This window comes from Nerophis lumbriciformis, linkage group LG24 (assembly GCF_033978685.3).
Source record: "Nerophis lumbriciformis linkage group LG24, RoL_Nlum_v2.1, whole genome shotgun sequence".
NCBI classification, from domain to species: domain Eukaryota; kingdom Metazoa; phylum Chordata; class Actinopteri; order Syngnathiformes; family Syngnathidae; genus Nerophis; species Nerophis lumbriciformis.
The window spans coordinates 10,231,927-10,256,710 of NC_084571.2; the positions used below are offsets into that span (position 1 = coordinate 10,231,927).

The following is a 24,784-nucleotide window of genomic DNA, read 5'->3' on the forward strand; positions in this document are numbered from 1 at the left end:
TCTTTTTTTTACAGTGCACAGTAAATACAAAACCGCTACAACTGTTTTTTACGGTAAAATTCTGTCAACTGAGGTTACTTTTTTATTTGAGTAAATCGACGTACATTTTTTTTTTACAGTGCATTACTGTAAATGGAAAACCCATAGCATTGTTTTGTGTTTTTTATTACAATTGGTTTTTTTTTACAGTAAAATGTTGGCAACTAAACTCCCAGTTTGTTTTACCTTAAAATCTGTAGTTGTTGTTACAGTGCATTACTGTAATTAAAAAAAAACCTCTACCACTTTTATTTTTACAGTAAAATCTTGGAAACTTAGATGACAGTTCTTTTTTTTCTTTTTTTCTTTTTACTGTCAATGGACTGTCGTTTTTACAGTGCATTACTGTAAGTTGAAAAACAGTACCATTGTTTTTTTACAGTAACATTTTGGCAACTAAGCACCCAGTTTATTTTACCTTAAAATCTATAGTTGTTGTTTTTACAGTGCATTACTGTAATTTAAAAAAACACTACCACTTTTATTTTTACAGTAAAATCCTGGAAACTTAGATGACAGGGTTTATTTATTTTTTTACTGTAAATGGACTGTGCATTACTGTAAGTTGAAAAATAGTACCATTGTTTTTTACGGTAAAATTCAGCCAACTGAGGTGAGTTATTTTTTAAATGTTTTTTTATACTGTAAATTGACAGTCGTTGTTTTTACAGTGCATTACTATTAAATTGAAAAGCAGTACCATTGCTTTTTTTTAACAGTAAAATGTTAGCAACTAAGCTCCCAGTTTGTTTTTACCTTAAAATCTGTAGTTGTTGTTTTTACAATGCATTACTGTAAATTAAAAAACGGTACCATTGTTTTTTTTACTGTAAAATTTTGGCACCTAAGCTCCCAGTTTCTTTTACCTTAAAATCAATAGTTGTAAAATTGTGATGACTGAGATGCCATTATTTGTTTTTGTCCACAAATGTATAGTTATTTTTTACAGTGCATTACTGTAAATTTAAACTACCACTTTTATTTTTACAGTAAAATTCCTATAAACTTAGATGACAGTTTTTTTTGGGTTTTTTTAACGTAAATTGACCGTCGTTGTTTTTACAGTGCATTAGTGTTATTTTGAAAAACAGTTCTACTGTTTCTGTGATGAGGTGGCGACTTGTCCAGAGTGTACACTGCCTTCCGCACGATTGTAGCTGAGATAGGCTCCAGCGACCCCCCCCCCGCGACCCCAAAAGGGACACGCGGTAGCAAATGGATGGATGGATGGAGCTCCACTGTTTTTTACAGTAAAATTCTGCCGACTGAAGTGACTTTTTTTTTCTTTTTTTTTTATCACCATTTATTTTCTTGGTTTCTTTAAGTGTTTCTTAGAGCCAGAAAGTTGGGTTGATGTAATCAAAATATTCTTGTTTGGCACAAAAGTGTTACTTTTTTTTGTAAAAAAGCGTAGCGCCAACAAAAGACCCCTGAGAATAAATCCCGGTTAGCGTTCTTGGAAGTGTTTGATTTGAGGTGTTTGCGTCCTCTGCAAGACTGGGAGGGATCATTTTGGCTGTCAACATGTTTTACGAGTGGTCTTGGTGGTGGGGGCGGGGTGGTCTTGGACAAGACCGTGTGGTGAAGTCACCTGGTGTGGGTCTGAAATAGCCTCCAGAGGCTATAAAGGGATCCTGGTCTGGATCCTTCTATCAGACCGAGGTCCTGACTGCCCGTGCAAGAGAAGGAAGCGCATCAAGTCGGTGGGAAAGAAGGCGAAGGATACAAGAACGACAAAAGGATATTTTTGGGGAACTTTCCTGGTCTCTAAAGTCCCCCCTGCTTGGCCAAGGGGCGGGGGATCCAGACGGGTGCAGGGATGAAGTACAATTACCACGTACCAGCGTCCACGTACACGCGCCGCCCCCACTTCACGCCCGCACTCGCACAGTCCGGTCAGTACAGCGTCGCCTCAAGGTACGCGTCAGGTCAATACAGCGGTACGCACAGCGTGCCCTCGTACAACACGCCCTCGTACAACACGCCCTCGTACAACACGCCCTCGTACTGCACGCCCTCGTACAACACGCCCGCGTACACGTCTTCCCGCTACGGCGCGACACGCCGCACGCCAACGCGTGACAAGCCGGCCCCGGTGATCCCGGCCGTGCCCGCGAAGAAGAGCGTGCACTTCCCCAACGACATCGTCTTCCAGGACCTGGTGCGCCGTGGCGAGCTGGAACAGATCGTTCGCTTCGTCCGGACGAGGAAGGTTCGTGTGGACGCGCTCTTTCCCTCGGGTGAGTAGCTCGCCATTTCTGACTTCATTGGGCGTGCGAGGATGTCGATTTTTACCATTTTAGTCGACCGTAAAATTCACCATGGTTTTTACGGCGAATTACTGTGAATGGAAAAAACTATTTTTACGGTAAAGTTCTGACCAATGAACTGCCAGGTTTTATGATCATTGTGTTACAGTGCATTACTGTAAATTAAAAGACGATACCACTTTTTTATTCAGTAAAATTCTAGCTACTGAGCTGCAGGTGTTTTTTTATACCGTAAAATCGTTGTTTTTACAGCGCGTTACTGTAAATTGAAAAACAGTACCACTGTTTTTTACAGTAAAATTATGACGACCAAGCTGACATTTTTATCCCGTTAAATGTATACAATTAATTTTACTATGCATTACTGTAAATTTAAAAAAGTTACCACTGTTTTTTTGCAGTAAAATTCTGGCCACTGAGTTGCCAGGTTTTTTGTTAGTTTTTTACCGTAAAATCATTGATTTTACAGTGCATTACGGTAAATCCAAAAATGGTACCTGTTTTTTTATGGTAAAATGCTGGTGACTGAGCAGTCCGCTTTCTTTACCGTAAAATCTAGAGGCGTTGTTTTTACAGTGTGTAACTGCAAATTGAAAAACGGTACCACTGTTTTTTTTGCAGTAAAATTATGACAATTGAGGCACCATTTTTATCCCGTAAAATGTATATCATTGATTTCACAGTGCCTTACTGTAAATGGAAAAAAGTTAACACTGTTTTTTTTATAGAAAAATTCTGGCCACTGAGTTGCCAGTTTTTTGTTGTTGTTTTTTTTTACCGTAAAATCATTGATTTTACAGGGCATTACGGTAAATCCAAAAATGGTACCTGTTTTTTTACGGTAAAATGCTGGTGACTGAGCAGTCCGCTTTCTTTACCGTAAAATCTAGAGCCGTTGTTTTTAGTGTGTAACTGCAAATTGAAAAACGGTACTACTGTTTTATTACAGTAAAATTATGACAATTGAGGTACCATTTTTACCCCGTAAAATGTATATCATTGATTTTACTGTGCATTACTGTAAATTGAAAAAAGTTACCACTGTTTTTTTGTAGAAAAATTCTGGCCACTGAGTTGCCAGTTTTTTTGTTTGTTTGTTTTTTTTACCGTAAAATCATTGATTTTACAGTGCATTACGGTAAATCAAAAAATGGTACCTGTTTTTTTACGGTAAAATCCTGGTGACTGAGCAGACTGCTTTTGTTTACCGTAAAATCTACAGCCGTTGTCTTTACAGTGTGTAACTGTAATTTGAAAAAGGGTACCACTGTTCTTTTACAGTAAAATTATGACAACTGAGCTACCATTGTTTCCCCTAAAATGTATGTCATTGTTTTTACAGTACATTACTTTAAATTGAAAAAAGTTACCACTGTTTTTTCACAGTAAAATTCTGGCCACTGAGCTGCCAGTTTGTTTGTTGTTGTTTTTTTTTTACTGTAGAATCATTGATTTACAGTGCATTACTGTGAATTGAAAAAATTGTACCACTGTTTTACGGTAAAATTCTGGCGACTGAGCAGTCGGCTTTCTTTACAGTCTACGGTCGTTGTTTTTACAGTGCGTTACTGTAAAGGAGAAAACAGTACCACTAATACTTTTACAAAATTGTTCTGGCGACTGAAGTGCCAGCTTTTACCGTACAATCTACAGCCGTTGTTTTAACAGTGCATCACTGTAAATTAAGAAATGTTGCCACTGTTTGTTTGTTTTTACGATAAAATTCTGGTGACTGAGCAGTCGGATTTCTGTACCGTAAAATCTACGGCCGTTGTTTTTACAGTGCGTTACTGTAAACTAAAAAACAGTACCACTAATATTTTTACAAAAATGTTCTGGCAACTGTAGTGTCAGCTTTTATCAAAAAAAATGACAGCCGTTGTTTTAACAGTGACTGACTAAATTAAGAAATGTTGCCACTGTTTTTACAGTAACATTCAGGGCACTGAGCTGCCAGGTTTTCCTTTACTGTAAAATCATTGTTTTTACAGTGAGTTTCTGTAAATGGAAAAACGGTACAATTTTTTATAAAAATGTTCTAGCGACTGAACTCTCAGGTTTTACCTAAAAATCAAGTCATTGTTTTTAGAATGTGTTAATGCCGGTACCACTAATATTTTTACAGTAAAATTCCTGCGACTGAACTGACTATTTTTACCGTAAAATCTAGGGCTGTTGTTTTCATGTCATTGTTTTAACAGTACATTACTGTAGGTTGAAAAAAAGGTACCACTGTTTTTTACAGTAACATTCTGGCCACTGAGCTGCTTGTTTGTTTGTTTTTTACCATAGAATAATTGTTTTCACAGTGCATTACTGTAAATGAAAGAACGCTGGCAGTTATATTTTTACAAAACTATTCTGGCGACTGAGCTGTCAAACATTTACCGGAAAAGCTACAGCCGTTGTTTTTACGGTGCATTACAGTAAATTGAAAAACGGTATCTTTGTTTTTTTTACAGTAAAATTCTGGCCATTGAGCTGCCAGGTTTTCTTTTACTGTAAAATCATTGTATTTACAGTGCGTTACTGTAAATTAAAAAACGTTAGCAGTGTTTAACTGTAAAATTCCGCCGCCTGAGCTGCCAGGTTTAACCGTAAAATCTACGGCTGTTGTTTTTACAGTGCTTTACTGTAAATTGAAAAACATTTTTCACAGTAAAATTCAGGCGACAGAGCTACCATTTTTCCCCTTTGTAAAATGTACGCCATTGTTTTATAGTGTATTACTATAAATTGAAAAAAAATACCACTGTTTTTTTTACAGTAAACTTCTGGCCATTGAGCTGCCAGTTTTGCGGGTTATTTTACCGTAACATCATTGTTTTTTACAGTACATTACTATAAATAGAAAAACATTATCACTAATATTTTTGCGATAAAATTCTGTCGATTGAGCTGTCAAGTTTTTACCCTAAACTCTGTGAATATTGTTTTTACAGTGTATTACTGTAAATGGTAAAACGGTAGGCAGCCGCTGTTATTTCTACGGTCAAATTCAGGTGATTGAGGAGACCATTTTTTAAGGGTTAAGTGTGTTTTACAGTGTATTACTGTAATTGGGTTCAATCCCGGGCTCGGGATCTTTCTGTGTGGAGTTTGCATGTCCTCCCCGTGACTGCGTGGGTTCCCTCCGGGTACTCCGGCTTCCTCCCACTTCCAAAGACATGCACCTGGGGATAAGTTGATTGGCAACACTAAATTGGCCCTAGTGTGTGGATGTGAGTGTGAATGTTGTCTGTCTATCTGTGTTGGCCCTGCGATGAGATGGCGACTTGTCCAGGGTGTACCCCGCCTTCCGCCCGATTGTAGCTGAGATAGGCTCCAGCGCCCCCCGCGACCCCAAAGGGAATAAGCGGTAGAAAATGGATGGATGGATGGATGGAAAAATGATAGGCTATTGCCATTTTTTTTTTAATGGTAAAATCAGTTTTTACAACTACTGTAAATACAAAAACAGTACCACTAATAATTTTAGTGGTACTGTTTTTGTTGTTCACCGTAAAATTGAGAGCCATTGTTTTCACAGTGCGTTACTGTAAATGGAAAAACGGTAGCACTGTTATTTTTAAGATACAATTGTTGTGACTGAGCTGCCAGTATTTTTACTGTAAAATTGTTGTTTTTACAGTATACTACGGTAAATGGAAAAATAGCCTTTGTTTTTACGGTAAAATTTTGGCAATTGAGCGGACAGGTTTTCTTGTTTTTTTGACGCAAATCTGTTTACAGCAAATTACTGTAAATGGAAAAACGGTACCACTGTTATTTTTAAGGTAACATTTTTGCGACTGAGCTGTCAGTATTTTGACCCTAAAATTGTTGTTTTTTCCGGTGCAATTGTAGTGTTTACTGAGGGGAGGTGACGGCAAACAGACACCAGGGGGCGGTATGTACAATTATTTATATATAAATATAATAATTCAATATATATATATATATAATAATAATAATAATAACAAACAGAAATGGAGTGTGAACTATATCCAAAAGGGAATGGTGTAAGACTATGTGTAGAATTTAACTGAAGTGAGTGTTACCAACGTGTTGAACGAGATACGAGGAAGTCCAGGGGGCAGGCAGATGATCCGGGGGCAGAGAGAGACGTCAGAATCCAGGTGCGAGCAAGAGGTCGAGGAACGAAGGAGGCAGTCAGAGTCCAGAGGGAGATCCAGGGAAAAAGTGAGACGCACAGCTCACTTTCCAGGTGACGAAGGGTAGGTACACCATGAGAAAAACTAAGTTCCCGCGCCGATCCTAGGGTCCACTGGTCTTTTAACCAGCTCGCACTCATCAGTTCCAGGTGTGATGATTGCCGGTGAGTGATTGCAGCTGGTGGCTGCTGCAGGGCGGGGACGCGCACGGCGCGTCCCTGGATGTGCGCACCCGTGGGCGTGTCCCGAGGTGCGCACAGACGGATGAGCGGCGTTGGCAGAAGCTTGAGCCGTAACAGTACCCCCCTCCTTATGGACAGCTCCCAGATGTCCTACAGGTCGTACCACAAAAGGCACAGGAAAAAAAATCAAGGGAGGGCGGAGGGGTGAATTGGTGGTGGGTCGCCGACCCAAATGTCCCCGAATCCACCGAGGACGAGTCTGGTGGCGGCGGCGAGTAGAACGCCGCTGAGGCCGGCGAGGCGGGCGACCAAGGAACGGCCACCATCTTGGCCGTCGGGAAGGCAGACGCGAGTAGCGCAATGGTGCGTCTCGCCGGAAACGAGGAGGAGACGTCTGAGGCGTGGAAGCAGCAGCGGAAGTAGTCATCGGCGTGGAAGCAGCAGCGGAAGTCATAGGCGTGGAAGCAGCGGACGTCAAAGGCGTGGAAGCAGCGGACGTCAAAGGCGGAGACGAGGGGACCAGCCTGGGAGCTGGCGGAGACGAGGGGACCAGCCTGGGAGCTGGCGGAGACGAGGGTGCCAGCCTGGGAGCTGGCGGAGACGAGGGTGCCAGCCTGGGAGCTGGCGGAGACAAGGGGGACAGTCTGGGAGCTGGTGCTAGCTCGGAGACTAACCTGGGGACTGGTGCTAGCTCGGAGGCTAGCCGGGGGGCTGGTGCTAGCTCGGAGGCTAGCCGAGGGGCTGGTGCTAGCTCGGAGGCTAGCCGAGGGGCTGGTGCTAGCTCGGACGATAACCGAGGGGCTGGTGCTAGCTCGGACGCTAGCCGAGGGGATGGTGCTAGCTCGGACGCTAGCCGAGGGGCTGGTGCTAGCTCGGACGCTAGCCGAGGGGCTGGTGCTAGCTCGGACGCTAGCCGAGGGGCTGGTGCTAGCTCGGACGCTAGCCGAGGGACTGGTGCTAGCTCGGACGCTAGCCGAGGGACTGGTGCTAGCTCGGACGCTAGCCGAGGGACTGGTGCTAGCTCGGACGCTAGCCGAGGGACTGGTGCTAGCTCGGACGCTAGCCGAGGGACTGGTGCTAGCTCGGACGCTAGCCGAGGGACTGGTGCTAGCTCGGACGCTAGCCGGGGGACTGGTGCTAGCTCGGACGCTAGCCGGGGGACTGGTGCTAGCTCGGACGCTAGCCGGGGGACTGGTGCTAGCTCGGACGCTAGCCGGGGGACTGGTGCTAGCTCGGACGCTAGCCGGGGGACTGGTGCTAGCTCGGACGCTAGCCTGGGGACTGGTGCTAGCTCGGACGCTAGCCTGGGGACTGGTGCTAGCTCGGACGCTAGCCCGGGGACTGGTGCTAGCTCGGACGCTAGCTTGGGAACTGGTGCTAGCTCGGAAGCTAGCCAGGGGACTGGTGGCTGCGGCTGGGAAAAGCAAAAGACAGGTGGAATTAGTCTGGCAGGGGGTAGCCTGTCTTGGTGCAGCTGCGCCACCCCATCAGCACAGCCACCAGTACTACCCCCCCTCTCCGAAAGCGGATGCCAGACGCTTCTTTCTTGCTGAGGAACAGTCACTAAGGGTGTGAGGAGGGTGTCCAGGCGACGAGAAAATTCTTCCTTGCTCATATCGCTACTAAACATCCCCTTCCAAGACATGTCGACAGGGCAAGAAAAATCCTCCCGTGTGGAGCGAAAAAAAGAAAAAGACATGGTGAATGGGGAAAAAAGAGGAAGGAAAAAAAAAAAATAAAATAAATAAAATTCACAGGGGGCGGAACTAAAGTCACTGGGGGCAGGGCTAAGGAACTGTGCCGTCAGGTCCTTAATAATTTTTGGCGGGAACTTACTGTAGTGTTTACTGAGGGGAGGTGACGGCAAACAGACACCAGGGGGCAGTATGTACAATTATTTATATATAAATATAATAATTCAATATATATATATATATAATAATAATAATAATAACAAACAGAAATGGAGTGTGAACTATATCCAAAAGGGAATGGTGTAAGACTATGTGTAGAATTTAACTGAAGTGAGTGTTACCAACGTGTTGAACGAGATACGAGGAAGTCCAGGGGGCAGGCAGATGATCCGGGGGCAGAGAGAGACGTCAGAATCCAGGGGCGAGCAAGAGGTCGAGGAACGAAGGAGGCAGTCAGAGTCCAGAGGGAGATCCAGGGAAAAAGTGAGACGCACAGCTCACTTTCCAGGTGACGAAGGGTAGGTACACCATGAGAAAAACTAAGTTCCCGCGCCGATCCTAGGGTCCACTAGTCTTTTAACCAGCTCGCCCTCATCAGTTCCAGGTGTGATGATTGCCGGTGAGTGATTGCAGCTGGTGGCTGCTGAAGGGCGGGGACGCGCACGGCGCGTCCCTGGATGTGCGCACCCGTGGGCGTGTCCCGAGGTGCGCACAGACGGATGAGCGGCGTTGGCAGAAGCCTGAGCCGTAACAGCAATACTGTAAATTAAAGAAAAAACGGTAGGCTACCGTAATATTTTTACGGTAAAATTCTGTCGACTGAGCTGCTGGTTTTGTTGCGTAAAATCAGTGTCTGTTGTTTTTACAGTACATTACTGTAAATGGACAAACAGGTACCACTGTTATTTACCGTAAAGTAATATTGTAAAAAGTACCACTGTAGTTTTTACCGTATGACACGTTTTATTGGGCATGAGGTGCATGTGAGCTATAAAATCACATGGTGTGTTCCGTGCAGGTATGGCTGCGCTACACGAGGCGGTGCTGACGGGAAACCTGGACGTGGTCAAACTATTGGTCAAGTACGGCGCCGACGTCCATCAGAGGGACGAGGACGGCTGGACGCCGCTGCACATGGCCTGCAGTGACGGATTCCCCCAAATTGCGAGGTACGTCAAATGATTCCAAAATGAAAAACTAAAAATGGCTGAATCGGGGGGTGTCCGGACCGCGACTCGCCGGCGTCTTCAATTTGGCTCGCGAGATGTTGTGAGTTTAATCAGGACTTTGGTTGCAGGGAAATTTCATTTTATTTTTGAAGTTGCATCATAATCTGTTGCCATCTTGTGGTCATCATGAGCAAGTCAGGTCTATGACCAATTATAACACTTTGAAAGGAGTAAAGCGCTGCATTTACTTGTAGGAACCATTGCAAACAACCTCCCCTAATCATGGGGGTGTGAGGAAGAAAAAAATCTTACCAACAAAAAATGCCAACAGACATGGTCACACAACACAATTTAACACAATTAGTTGATATTATCAAAAACGTCCATGCACAAAAGAAAAATCTAAATTACACCATTTAAAATCCATTACAAAGCATGATGGGAAAACGGGGGGGGGGGGGGGGGCGTGGTTGGGGGCGTGGTTAAGAGGGGAGGAGTGTATTTACAGCTAGAATTTACCAAGTATTTCATATATATATATATAAGAAATACTTGACTTTCAGTGAATTCTAGCTATATATATATATATTTATTTTATTATATATATATATATATATATATATATATATATATATATATATATATATATATATATATATATATATATATATATATATATATATATATATAAATAAATAAAAGAAATACTTAAATTTCAGTGTTCATTTATTTACACATATACACACACATAACACTCATCTACTCATTGTTGAGTTAAGGGTTGAATTGTCCATCCTTGTTCTATTCTCTGTCACTATTTTTCTAACCATGCTGAACACCCTCTCTGATGATGCATTGCTGTGTGGCACGCACAAAAGTGCATTCATCAAATGCACTAGAGTCTGGAATCTTCCATCTCTCCCTAGCATGGCCCAAAACCGGTCAATCTTTGCTTCCTGAGGAAGATCTTCACTGCCAAGCACTTGGTTATCCACTACTTCTTCCCGGAGGCTATCCAGGTCCAATCGCAGTTGCGGCTTGGAACTTACAAGCGTATTTCTTCATCTTACTCGTCGTCGGCGTCGCCATGGCTGTATCTTCCTCGTTCTTCTGCTTCGTCTCCTTGTTGTGTGCGCAGTTGTGCACTCTCTAAAAGCCGTAGGTGAGCCATAAATTACTTAACTATTTAAAGTTGGCCGGGCCTGTCCCCATGGGGCCCGGCCGGGCACAGCCCGAAGAGGCAACGTGGGTCCCCCCTCCAATGGGCTCACCACCCATAGCAGGGGTCATAGAGGTCGGGTGTGATGTGAGCTGGGCGGCAGCCGAAGGCAGGGCACTTGGCGGTCCGATCCTCGGCTACAGAAGCTAGCTCTTGGGACGTGGAACGTCACCTCGCTGGGGGGGAAGGAGCCTGAGCTAGTGCGCGAAGTGGAGAAGTTCCGGCTAGATATAGTCGGACTCACTTCGACGCACAGCAAGGGCTCTGGAACCAGTTCTCTCGAGAGGGGATGGACTCTCTTCCACTCTGGCGTTGCCGGCAGTGAGAGGCGACGGGCTGGGATTGGCAATTCTTGTTTCCCCCCGGCTCAGAGCCTGTACGTTGGAGTTCAAACCGGTGGACGAGAGGGTAGCTTCCCTCCGCCTTCGGGTGGGGGGACGGGTCCTGACTGTGGTTTGCGCTTACGCGCCAAACCGCAGCTCAGAGTACCCACCCTTTTTGGATTCACTCGAGGGAGTACTTGAGAGTGCTCCCCCGGGTGATTCCCTCGTTCTACTGGGGGACTTCAATGCTCATGTTGGCAGCGACAGTGAAACCTGGAGAGGCGTGATTGGGAAGAATGGCTGCCCGGATCTGAACCCGAGCGGTGTTTTGTTATTGGACTTTTGTGCCCGTCACAGATTGTCCATAACGAACACCATGTTCAAACATAAGAGTGTCCATATGTGCACTTGGCACCAGGACACCCTAGGCCGCAGTTCCATGATCGACTTTGTAGTTGTGTCATCGGATTTGCGGCCTCATGTTTTGGACACTCGGGTGAAGAGAGGGGCGGAGCTTTCTACCGATCACCACCTGGTGGTGAGTTGGCTGCGATGGTGGGGGAGGATGCCGGACAGACCTGGCAGGCCCAAACGCATTGTGAGGGTTTGCTGGGAACGTCTGGCAGAGTCTCCTGTCAGAGAGAGTTTCAATTCCCACCTCCGGAAGAACTTTGAACATGTCACGAGGGAGGTGCTGGACATTGAGTCCGAATGGACCATGTTCCGCGGCTCTATTGTCGAGGCGGCTGATTGGAGCTTTGGCCGCAAGGTAGTTGGTGCTTGTCGTGGCGGTAATCCTAGAACCCGTTGGTGGACACCGGCGGTGAGGGATACCGTCAAGCTGAAGAAGGAGTCCTATCGGGTTCTTTTGGCTCATAGGACTCCTGAGGCAGCGGACAAGTACCGACAGGCCAAGCGGTGTGCGGCTTCAGCGGTCGCAGAGGCAAAAACTCGGACATGGGAGGAGTTCGGTGAGGCCATGGAAAACGACTTCCGGACGGCTTCGAAGCAATTCTGGACCACCATCCGCCGCCTCAGGAAGGAGAAGCAGTGCACTATCAACACCGTGTATGGCGAGGATGGTGTTCTGCTGACCTCGACTGCGGATGTTGTGGATCGGTGGAGGGAATACTTCGAAGACCTCCTCAATCCCACCAACACGTCTTCCTATGAGGAAGCAGTGCCTGGGGAGTCTGTGGTGGGCTCTCCTATTTGTGGGGCTGAGGTTGCTGAGGTAGTTAAAAAGCTCCTCGGTGGCAAGGCCCCGGGGGTAGATGAGATCCGCCCGGAGTTCCTTAAGGCTCTGGATGCTGTGGGGCTGTCTTGGTTGACAAGAGTCTGCAGCATCGCGTGGACATCGGGGGAGGTACAACTGGATTGGCAGACCGGGGTGGTGGTTCCTCTCTTTAAGAAGGGGAACCGGAGGGTGTGTTCTAACTATCGTGGGATCACACTCCTCAGCCTTCCCGGTAAGGTCTATTCAGGTGTACTGGAGAGGAGGCTACGCCGGATAGTCGAACCTCGGATTCAGGAGGAACAGTGTGGTTTTCGTCCTGGTCGTGGAACTGTGGACCAGCTCTATACTCTCGGCAGGGTCCTTGAGGGTGCATGGGAGTTTGCCCAACCAGTCTACATGTGTTTTGTGGACTTGGAGAAGGCATTCGACCATGTCCCTCGGGAAGTCCTGTGGGTAGTGCTCAGAGAGTACGGGGTGTCGGACTGTCTGATTGTGGCAGTCCGCTCCCTGTATGATCAGTGCCAGAGCTTGGTCCGCATTGCCGGTAGTAAGTCGGACACGTTTCCAGTGAGGGTTGGACTCCGCCAAGGCTGCCCTTTGTCACCGATTCTGTTCATAACTTTTATGGACAGAATTTCTAGGCGCAGTCAAGGCGTTGAGGGGATCTGGTTTGGTGGCTGCAGGATTAGGTCTCTGCTTTTTGCAGATGATGTGGTCCTGATGGCTTCATCTGGCCAGGATATTCAGCTCTCACTGGATCGGTTCGCAGCCGAGTGTGAAGCGACTGGGATGAGAATCAGCACCTCCAAGTCCGAGTCCATGGTTCTCGCCCGGAAAAGGGTGGAGTGCCATCTCCGGGTTGGGGAGGAGATCTTGCCCCAAGTGGAGGAGTTCAAGTACCTCGGAGTCTTGTTCACGAGTGAGGGAAGAGTGGATCGTGAGATCGACAGGCGGATCGGTGCGGCGTCTTCAGTAATGCGGACGCTGTATCGAACCGTTGTGGTGAAGAAGGAGCTGAGCCGGAAGGCAAAGCTCTCAATTTACCGGTCGATCTACGTTCCCATCCTCACCTATGGTCATGAGCTTTGGGTTATGACCGAAAGGACAAGATCACGGGTACAAGCGGCCGAAATGAGTTTCCTCCGCCGGGTGGCGGGGCTCTCCCTTAGAGATAGGGTGAGAAGCTCTGCCATCCGGGAGGAGCTCAAAGTAAAGCCGCTGCTCCTCCACATCGAGAGGAGCCAGATGAGGTGGTTCGGGCATCTGGTCAGGATGCCACCCGAACGCCTCGCTAGGGAGGTGTTTAGGGCACGTCCGACCGGTAGGAGGCCGCGGGGAAGACCCAGGACACGTTGGGAAGACTATGTCTCCCGGCTGGCCTGGGAACGCCTCAGGGTCCCACAGGAAGAGCTAGACGAAGTGGCTGGGGAGAGGGAAGTCTGGGCTTCCCTGCTTAGGCTGTTGCCCCCGCGACCCGACCTCGGATAAGCGGAAGAAGATGGATGGATGGATGGATGTTCTCATTCATCTAGATGTTATTGTCACATATGCATGTACAGTAGATGGCAGTATTGTCCTGTTTAAGAGTGTCACAACATTGCTGGTTAAGGCAGACGAACTGCTTTACAGTAGACGAAAATGTGACTGCTGTTGTTGTGTGTTGTTACCGCGCTGGGAGGACGTTAATGAAACTGCCTAACAATAAACCCACATAAGAAACCAAGAACTCGCCCTCGATCATTCTACAGTTATAACGTGATTGGGCAGGCACGCTGTTTATATTGTGAGAAAGCAGACGTGAAAACAGGCTGTCGACACGTCACTCAGGTCCGCCTGAATTTCGGGATATTTTCGGGAGAAAATTTGTCCCGGGAGGTTTTCGGGAGAGGTGCTGAATTTCGGGAGTCTCCCGGAAAATCCGGGAGGGTTAGCAAGTATGACTGTGACATTCACCACGCCAACTAGTTGGAGCGAGGGATGTTTATCACTCACATTTTTGCTTGCATCTTACAGCCTAACAAATAGCCAATAGACAGCTCTTAAAGGGGAAGTGCACTTTTTGGGGAATTTTGCTTATCCTTCACAATCATAGTGAGGGACAAGAAGACATTTTTTTTTTTGCATTCTAACATGCAAATATCGTCTCGTTCTTGGTAGCTAGCAATGCAGCTGATGGTAAACAATCAATTCTACCTCTAAATCACTTTAAAAATGCATTGAAAAACCACCAACAATACTTCATTTACGTTCTGTAACCTGTGTAATAACCAAACTGTAGCAACATTGTTATTTTAAGAGCAAACACTGAGGTACTTTTTTTCTAATGTAATAACACATCGGCGTGCTACGGTATTAGCCGTAAAAGCTAACTACGGAAAGAGATAAGCTAGCTTCCACGTCAGCACTAGAATCATGTTTGTGTTTGTAATGCACAACACTGTGATAAGACACCAATCTGTACTGAGTGAAAAACATGAACAATCAATTACAGTATCTGTAAATTATTATTTTGTGTTTTGTTTGTACACAGCTAGCCAGGCAGCGTATGTACTGTAGTTGTAATAACCCGCATGGCGTGCTGTATGCATCATGATCAATATTAAAGTGACTTACTGAATGGACAGTTTAGTCTGTTTGGTCCAGCTGGTCCGGGGAAGTTTTTTCCGGTTTATTTTGGGTAAGCACTCCATTTATGTCAAAATGTTTTTTTACTTACTTAAAATTTAGAGCGTCAAAGTCTCTTTCACCTCACTCTCTCGGCTTCCGTCTGCGCCAACGTTTCATCCTTCCTTCGTGCTGACTTCTAGAAGCAGTAGTTCATCCTCCATATATTCAGCTTCAAAAAGATAAGGTTGTGAATCCTCATTTGTCCAAAAATAGTCCTCTTCGTTGTCTGTTACCGAGTCTGTCATGATTCAAACATACACTCGCGTTTGTTTTTGGAAGTAGGAACACACATTTGTTGCCAGAAGTTGGAAGTGCGTTGCTATGGAAGCAGAAATAAATGCGCTGAGGAATTAGTTCCGGCAATGATTAAAATTACCAAACTACAGTAAATATTGTACATATTACATATTGTTATGAAGGTGTCTGTTACCAGAGGTGGGACCAAGTCATTGTTTTGCAAGTCACAAGTAAGTCTCAAGTCTTTGCCCTCAAGTCCGAGTCAAGTCCCGAGTCAAGACAGGCAAGCCCCGAGTCAAGTCCAAAGTCAAGACTGGAAAGTCTCAAGTCAAGTCCTAAGTCCTGCATTTTGAGTTTCGAGTCCTTTCAAGTCCTTTTAACCACAGACTAATATATTAACACAGATTGTGTATGCTTTTCAAACGCTGTATTTATTTATTAAAACAAGTGCATTTTAAATTGCAGGAAAGAAAATTGTGCTGACATTGCACTTTATAATAGCACTATTAACCAGTCATTTTAAACATTAACTCATTCCTTTACAGAACAAACACATTGAAAAATAAAGTGCAAATGTACTTATTTGTACAAAAGTGTTAACATTGAAAAAACATGACATATACGTGAACATAACAAAAAAGTTGTACTTTTTTTATGTCAGGGCCCTATGCTGCATTGCATTTGCAAAAGACCAAATTAGCCAAGAGTCTGTCAGTCATTTGTGCACGATGGGGGCGTAGTATGATGCCACCATGGCTGAAAACTCGCTCCACTGGAGCACTGGAGGCAGGCACTGCCAAGACTCTCATGGCCACTCGGAACAGTGAAGGAAGAGTCTTCATGTTCAATGCCCAGAACAAAAGGGGGGAGAGAGTTGTTTTGGGTTGGTGCACTACTTGTAAGTGTATCTTGTGTTTTTTATGTTGATTTAATTAAAAAAAAAAAAAAATTAAAAAAAAATCTTGTGCGGCCCGATACCAATCGATCCACGGACCAGTACCGGGCCGCGGCCCGGTGGTTGGGGACCACTGAGGTAAACAACCAACAGTATGTCAGAAAGCTAGCTAAAACGGTACACATATTCATAATATAGTATACATTTTAACTGACCTTTATTTTACTATTTTTGTCTTTTTTTAGGTGGCTAAAATACGCGGTGCTGCTGACCGCCGTCTAACGTTACGTGTGATATATTGACTAACGTAACCCTGCTTGAAAAAAATCACTGAACAAAAAGTATGAATAAGGTAGTGAACTGCAACAGATTCCCGTGTTTGCAATAACGTTATAACGTTAGCAGTGAGTTTACAGCCTCACTGATTTAACTACACAGCAAATAAAAGTCACGTTACTTAGCCAATAAACGTTATCTTTCATTCAAAACTTACCGTTCTTTGTGCAACTTCAAATGCCGGACGAAGTTGGAAGTTGTTGCCTCTCCATCAGTAATTTTCGAACCGCATGTGTTGCATACTGCAAACCGTTTTGTGTTGACCACCTCGTAATTTTTATCCCCAAACAAAATTATTTTAGGTATCATTTTTTGTTCACTGGCGTGTGGTTTGGACATGTCTTCTTCCTTGGTTGTCCTGCAATTTGATTGGATGAATGCTGTGTGATGAAAACAAAGTAGATCTAATTTGATTGGCTGTTGTACTGAGACCACACCAGCTGACACACGCAACGCTGATAGACAAGTACACAATGAAAAATACGGGGCGCTCCCGAATAACTTTTTCATCTTTGGGTTTTGGGGAAAGTAGCAAGTCATGTCAAGTCATGTCAATTCAAAAGGCTCAAGTCCAAGTGAAGTCACAAGTCATTGATGTTAAAGTCTAAGTCGAGTTGCAAGTCTTTTTACATTTTGTCAAGTCGAGTCTAAAGTCATCAAATTCATGACTCGAGTCTGACTCGAGTCCAAGTCATGTGACTCGAGTCCACACCTCTGTCTGTTACTACATTATATATATACTTACAGTGTGTATATTGCACATATTACATATTGTTATGAAGGTGTCTGTTTCTACATTATATATATACTTGCAGTGTGTATATTGTACATATTACATATTGTTATGAAGGTGTCTGTTACTACATTATATATATACTTGCAGTGTGTATATTGTACATATTACATATTGTTATGAAGGTGTCTGTTACTACATTATATATATACTTACAGTGTGTATATTGTACATATTACATATTGTTATGAAGGTGTCTGTTACTACATTATATATATACTTACAGTGTGTATATTGTACATATTACATATTGTTATGAAGGTGTCTGTTACTACATTATATATATACTTACAGTGTGTATATTGTACATATTACATATTGTTATGAAGGTGTCTGTTTCTACATTATACATATACTTGCAGTGTGTATATTGTACATATTACATATTGTTATGAAGGTGTCTGTTACTACATTATATATATACTTGAAGTGAGTATATTGTACATATTCCATATTGTTATGAAGGTGTCTGTTACTACATTATATATATACTTACAGTGTGTATATTGTACATATTACATATTGTTATGAAGGAGTCTGCTACTACATTATATACATACTTGCAGTGTGTAAATAAAACATATTACATATTGTTATGAAGGTGTCTGTCACTACATTATATATATACTTAGTGTGTATATAAAACATATTACATATTGTTATGAAGGTGTCTGTTACTACATTATATATATAATTGCAGTGTGTATATTGTACATATTACATATTGTTATGAAGGTGTCCACTGGGTGTCTCAATAATTATTTAATTACACATGACCTCAGAGGGGGCGGAGCTACGTGCCGTGTTAAGATAGGAGAATAGAGGCAACACTTCCGTGTTTGGAAACCAGGTACTTACTTACCCAAAAAAAATATTTTGATAATATGTACATTTCGTGTTGTACTTATGACTGGGGACACATTTTCTGGGCCCACATACTGTAAATATGCTGAAATAATATATATCCCCTTCTAACTTCACGTGTGATTAATGACATGAGTCCAAATTGATAAGTTTTGTTGCAGATGATGCTACATATGTACAGAATACACCACATGATGGTAGTACATCAGTTGAGAAAAATAGGTAAAGTACATTAAAAACATCCTGTAATTTGATTTTGATATTATTGTTCATTTCATCTTCTGATAGATTAAAACGTAACACCAATGGTAGCATTTTAAAACTCTGCCAGACTCAATTCCACTTTTTATCATATAATTTATTCGTAAAGTATTAATAACGACAAATGAAGATAGAATACTATTAACCGCAACATGTAAGTGTAAAAAAAACATTATGATTTGTACATTTTCAGAATGTGCTTGTTCTATTTTCTCTCTCTCTCTCTCTCTCTCTCTCTCTCTCTCTCTCTCTCTCTCTCTCTCTCTCTCTCTCTCTCTCTCTCTCTCTCGCTCTCTCTCTATATATGTATGTATGTATGTATGTATGTAGATAGATATAAAGCTTTGTGTTATTAGAGTCAACATTACAATTTTTTCCCGTTACAATTTTACCTGTTTGTGCTTTTATTCCAGATTTTGGATTTTTCATATTTTCTAATAACATTTGCAGAATATTTGCCGTCCAAAAAATTAGCTGCGGTCCACAAATGGCCTCCAGGCCACACCTTTGGACAGACTATACTATCACACACACGTATAAATAAAGATGCATGTACACACTTTACACAGACAACTGTGTTCTAGTTGTTTCCTCAATGTGAAAAAACATCAAATGTAATCATTTATGAATGCACGCTGGTTACCACTGCATTGCTCAAAGTCTTCTCTCTGTTCCCACCCAGCTATCTTCTTTCCATTGGAGCCAGCACAGAAGCAGAAAACGAGAGCGGGGAGAAGCCGGCAGACCTCATCGACCCCGAGTGCACCGAGTTGGCCAAACTCTTTGAGGCTGCATGCTTGTAACTTTGCACCGCGCACACAAAGTGGAAAACATTGCTGTAACATGTTTTCTAAACACTGAAGTTGGGAATTGATCATACTGTTGCAGCTCTTTTTATGCAAATATTTTTGTGTGATACAGTGGAGGAAATCCATGTTTCCTCACCCAGGCTGCTGCCGTGAATTTACTCGGGAGACATTGAGATCTGCTTGTATATCATCTTGTTAATCCCAACTGCTGGGCAGAAAAGGGATCAGAAACATTGTAAATGACATTACTAGTTTTTTCCCCAGCATATTGATGTTTTTTTTTCCTATTTATGTACAGGCTGTGCTGACGAAAACAATGTCAGCAATGAAAGTCTTATTTTTTTCTCCTCATTGATTATTTTTGTACTTTTTTTTTCATAAATAAAAACTATTTTTTTATAACACATGTAGACAAGCATTGTATTTATTGCAATCGTATTTGTGTGTGTCTTACACTGGTTATCATATGTGAGTAGTCAATTCCTTATCAAAAGTAGAATCTAATGCGTAAAGAAGCCACAAATGTGAACTTTTATTATTATCATTGTTAGTAGTAGTAGCAGCAGCATTAGTATTGATATTAATATTATAATCATCCATTTTTCACAGTAATTCAAATAACTACTGGATCCCAGTTTTAGGACCTACCCCAGAATGCACAAGATATTGAAACAACGTTGAGAACTTGTTGAATTAGGTCCTGACGTTGAGCAACTCAAACATGACGTTGAAACAACATGCTTTTGGGCGACGTTTAATCAATGTTGGGTTCTGACGTTGATTTAACCGTTGAAATTCAGTCATTTTCCAAACAATATTCTACAAAACAAATACAACGTTGAAAACATGCTTTTTGACGACATTTAATCAATGTTGGGTTCTGACTTTAATTAGATCATTGAAAGTCGGTCATTTTCCAAACCATATTCTACAACACAAATACAACGTTGAAACAACATGCTTTTTGACGACGTTTTATCAATGTTGGGTTCTGACGTCAATTAGATCATTGAAATTCGATCATTTTCCAACCAATATTTTACAACACAAATACAACGTTGAATCAACATGCTTTTTGATGACGTTTAATCAATGTTGGGTCCTGACGTTGATTTGACCGTTGAAATTCTGTCATTTTCCCACCAATATTCTACAACACAAATACGTTGAAACAACATGCTTTTTGACAACGTTAAATCAATGTTGGGTTCTGACGTTAATTAGATCATTGAAATTCGGTCATTTTCCAACCAATATTCTACAACACAAATACAATGTTGAAACAACATGCTTTTTGATTACGTTTAATCAATGTTGGGTCCTGACGTTGATTTTACCGTTGAAATTCGGTCATTTTCCAACCAATATTCTACATAAATACAAGGTTGAAACATGCTTTTTGACAATGTTTAATCAATGTTGGGTTCTGACGTTAATTAGATCTTTGAAATTCGGTCATTTTCCAAACAATATTCTACAACACAAATACAACGTTGAAACAACTTGCTTTTTGACGACGTTTAATCAACGTTGGGTTCTGACTTTGATTAGATAATTGAAATTCGGTCATTTTCCAACTAATATTTTAGAACACAAATATAATGTTGAAACAACATGCTTTTTGACAACGTTTAATCAACGTCGGGTTCTGACGTTGATTTGACCTTTGAAATTCTGTCATTTTCCAAACAATATTCTACAACACAAATACAACGTTGAAACATGCTTTTTGACGACGTTTAATCAATGTTGGGTTCTGACGTTAATTAGATAATTGAAAGTCGGTCATTTTCCAACCAATATTCTGCAACACAAATACAACGTTGAAACAACATGCTTTTTGATGACGTTTAATCAATGTTGGGTTCTGACGTCAATTAGATCATTGAAATTCGATAATTTTCCAACCAATATTCTACAACACAAATACAACGTTGAAACAACATGCTTTTTGATGACGTTTAATCAATGTTGGGTCCTGACATTGATTTGACCGTTGAAATTCTGTTATTTTCCCACCAATATTCTACAACACAAATACGTTGAAACAACATGCTTTTTGACAACGTTAAATCAATGTTGGGTTCTGACGTTAATTAGATCATTGAAATTCGGTCATTTTCCAACCAATATTCTACAACACAAATACAACGTTGAAACAACATGCTTTTTGACAACGTTAAATCAATGTCGGGTTCTGATGTTGATTTGACCATTGAAATTTGATCATTTTCCAACCAATATTCTACAACACAAATACAACGTTGAAACAACATAGTTTTTGATGACGTTTAATCAATGTTGGGTCCTGATTTTTATTTGACCGTTGAAATTCTGTCATTTTCCCAACAATATTCTACAACACAAATACAACGTTGAAACAACATGCTTTTTGACAACGTTAAATCAATGTTGGGTTCTGACGTTAATTAGATCATTGAAATTCGGTCATTTTCCAACCAATATTCTACAACACAAATACAACGTTGAAACAACATGCTTTTTGACTACGTTTAATCAACGTTGGGTTCTGACTTTGATTAGATAATTGAAATCCGGTCATTTTCCAACTAATATTTTAGAACACAAATGTAATGTTGAAACAACACGCTTTTTGACAACGTTTAATCAACGTCGGGTTCTGACGTTGATTTGACCTTTGAAATTCGGTCATTTTCCAAACAATATTCTACAACACAAATACAACGTTGAAACATGCTTTTTGACGACGTTTAATCAATGTTGGGTTCTGACGTTAATTAGATAATTGAAAGTCGGTCATTTTCCAACCAATATTCTGCAACACAAATACAACGTTGAAACAACATGCTTTTTGATGACGTTTAATCAATGTTGGGTCCTGACGTTAATTAGATCTTTGAAATTTGGTCATTTTCCAACCAATATTCTACAACACAAATACAACATTGAAACAACATGCTTTTTGACTACGTTTAATCAACGTTGGGTTCTGACTTTGATTAGATAATTGAAATCCGGTCATTTTCCAACTAATATTTTAGAACACAAATGTAATGTTGAAACAACATGCTTTTCATTACTGCTTTACCTGGGGGTAAAGTTTGACTCAGATTTTCAATTCAAAAAACAAATCAGCACCGTCGTTCAAAAAAGCTTTTATCAATTACGCCAAATAGCGAAAGTGAAACCGCTTCTATCAAGACATGATCTTGAGAAATTAACCCACGCTTTTATCTCGACTCGTCTTGATTATTGTAATGCCCTGTATGTTGGCATTAGCCAGGCCTCCCTCGCCCGCCTGCAGCTCGTGCAGAACTCTGCTGCTCATCTGCTAACACAGACCCGCAGACGTGAGCACATCACCCCTATTTTAGCGTCCCTTCACTGGCTCCCTGTGCGTTACCGAATACATTTTAAACTCCTTTTATTTGTTTTTAAATGTCTAAACAACCTCGCGCCAACCTATCTCTCCGACCTCCTTCAGCCTTACTGCCCCACCCGATCCTTAAGATCAGCCGATCAGCTGCTGTTGACGGTCCCTGACACAAGGCTGAAGCTTAGAGGTGACAGAGCTTTCGCCGTTGCTGCTCCCAAGCTCTGGAACGACCTACCCCTGAGTGTTAGACAAGCCTCCTCTCTTCCTGTTTTTAAATCTCTCTTAAAAACATACTTTTATTCCATGGCTTTTAACACTGAGTGATATCCATCCTGCAATGGCGCCCCATAATACACCTGCTGTGATCCTGTTTTTATGTTTTTATTAATTCTATTTTAATTATTTATTTTTTATCGTGTTCTGTTTGTGTTGTGTTGTGTTTGCTCGGTACTCGTTTTATCTTTTAACCTGCTCATTGTACAGCACTTTGGCTACCCCTGTGGTAAATTTTAAATGTGCTCTATAAATAAAGTTGATTTGATTTGATTTGATTTTTGACAACGTTTAATCAACGTCGAGTTCTGACGTTGATTTGACCATTGAAATTTGGTCATTTCCCAACCAACAACGTGGATTCTATGTTGGACATCAACATTGTCTCAGTTTACAAATACAACTATTTTGCAACGTTGTTTCAAAGTCAGTTTTAAAGGACATGTATGTATAATCAACGTTGTATCAATGTCTTGTGCCTGCTGGGACAGGTGTTAGGAGCCTGTTAAGCTCTTTATTTATTTATTTAAACATTATTGTAATTTGTATTATTATTGGTATTAACATTATAATATTTATTAATTACATATGGTGTATGTAAATATATATATATATATATATATATATATATATATATATATATATATATATATATATATATATATATATATATATATATATATATATATATATTATTTATATTACTATTTATTAGTATTATTGTTATTAATTACATTCCATGACCATGAGTGCCGATATGTAGCGCATTGGTCTCATAAAATGGGGGGGGAAAAAGAACACTTCTGTGTTTATTCCTTGTCATCCTTTATCAACAATAGAATTACATAAGTAAATAAAAGTTACAAAAATGTATTATTATTATTACTACTATCATTATTGCCAGTATTTCTTCTCAGCAATTAAAGTCTTATCATTTTGTCCTCAATGGTTATTTTTGTACTTTAATTTTCATGAATATAGAACTTTTTTCGTGTATAAAGCATCATTATATTCATTGCAATCATATTTGTGTAAAATTGTGTTTGAGTTTTGCCTTTCACCAGATATCATTTTTAAGTAGCCAATTCCTTATCAAAAATAGAATTCAATAGGTAGAAAAGGGCCCCAAAAATGAACTTGGATTGTTGTCATTGCTAGAAGTAGTTGTAGTATTAATATTATTATTATTAGTAGTAGTAGTGGTAGTAGTCGTATTCATAGTATATCATCCAGACCATGAAGCGCTTAATTATGAACATTTATTTATCCATCTATCTATTCATCCATGTATTTATTTGTTTATCATCATTATTATTATTTGTATTATCATTGTTAATATTAGTATCTTTATCAATTTAATTTTCAATTATTTGTATTATTATTTATCAGGTATATTGTTATTTATTTATTTTTATTGAACAACAAACATACATTTATAATGCACACAAAAGTCAAGGCACTTTCAATATGACCAACAATCTACACATCAGGTTGAGCAAATCACGCCATCAGCATATCATGTTAAGGGAAGAAAACAAAAGCAAATACAGATAGAGTATTAAATATTAGTAAATAATAATTTAAAAAAAATATGGAGAAAAAAAATAGACAAAAAGGGCTACCCAAATCACTTCAAATGTTTTTAACAAAGATATCAATTTAAAGGATTTTGTACTCTTAATCATCCTCCAAGATTTGATTGATAATTGTAAACCATTAAGCCAATTAGAAAATGTAGGCCTTCCTTTCACAAATTGACATTTATGTAGAGCTGAATTGATACCAAGAATTGAATACGTGGACCCCGACAAGTTGAAAAACGTATTCGGGTGTTACCATTACCATTTCGGAATATGTACTGAACTGTGCAATCTACTAATAAAAGTTTCAATCAATCAATCAATCAATCAATCAATCAATCAACATTTTTCGCCTGGAGCATAATAATGTTGACAAACATTTCTATGTTACAGTCGTTTATAAAAATACCGAATTTGATCTCTT

At 41.3% G+C, this 24,784-nt stretch overlaps 1 protein-coding gene across 1 annotated transcript; it reads left to right on the plus strand.

The window, feature by feature from the left end:
* Positions 1–1,741: 1,741 nt before the first annotated feature.
* ppp1r27a (protein phosphatase 1, regulatory subunit 27a) lies at positions 1,742–19,553 on the plus strand. The gene is made up of 3 exons (XM_061982176.2): positions 1,742–2,279; positions 9,358–9,508; positions 19,023–19,553. Exons 1-3 carry the CDS (start codon positions 1,859–1,861, stop codon positions 19,141–19,143), a joined length of 693 nt encoding a protein of 230 aa, XP_061838160.2. The 5' UTR covers positions 1,742–1,858; the 3' UTR covers positions 19,144–19,553.
* The last annotated feature ends 5,231 nt before the right edge of the window (positions 19,554–24,784 follow it).

What these genes read in the sequence shown, in the direction of transcription:
- ppp1r27a (XM_061982176.2), top strand. Translation starts at nt 1,859, where the DNA reads ATGAAGTACAATTACCACGTACCAGCGTCCACGTACACGCGCCGCCCC. An exon ending in GGACGCGCTCTTTCCCTCGG is followed by an intron (nt 2,280 to 9,357) that starts GTGAGTAGCTCG and finishes TGTTCCGTGCAG; the next exon opens with GTATGGCTGCGCTACACGAG. An exon ending in GGATTCCCCCAAATTGCGAG is followed by an intron (nt 9,509 to 19,022) that starts GTACGTCAAATG and finishes GTTCCCACCCAG; the next exon opens with CTATCTTCTTTCCATTGGAG.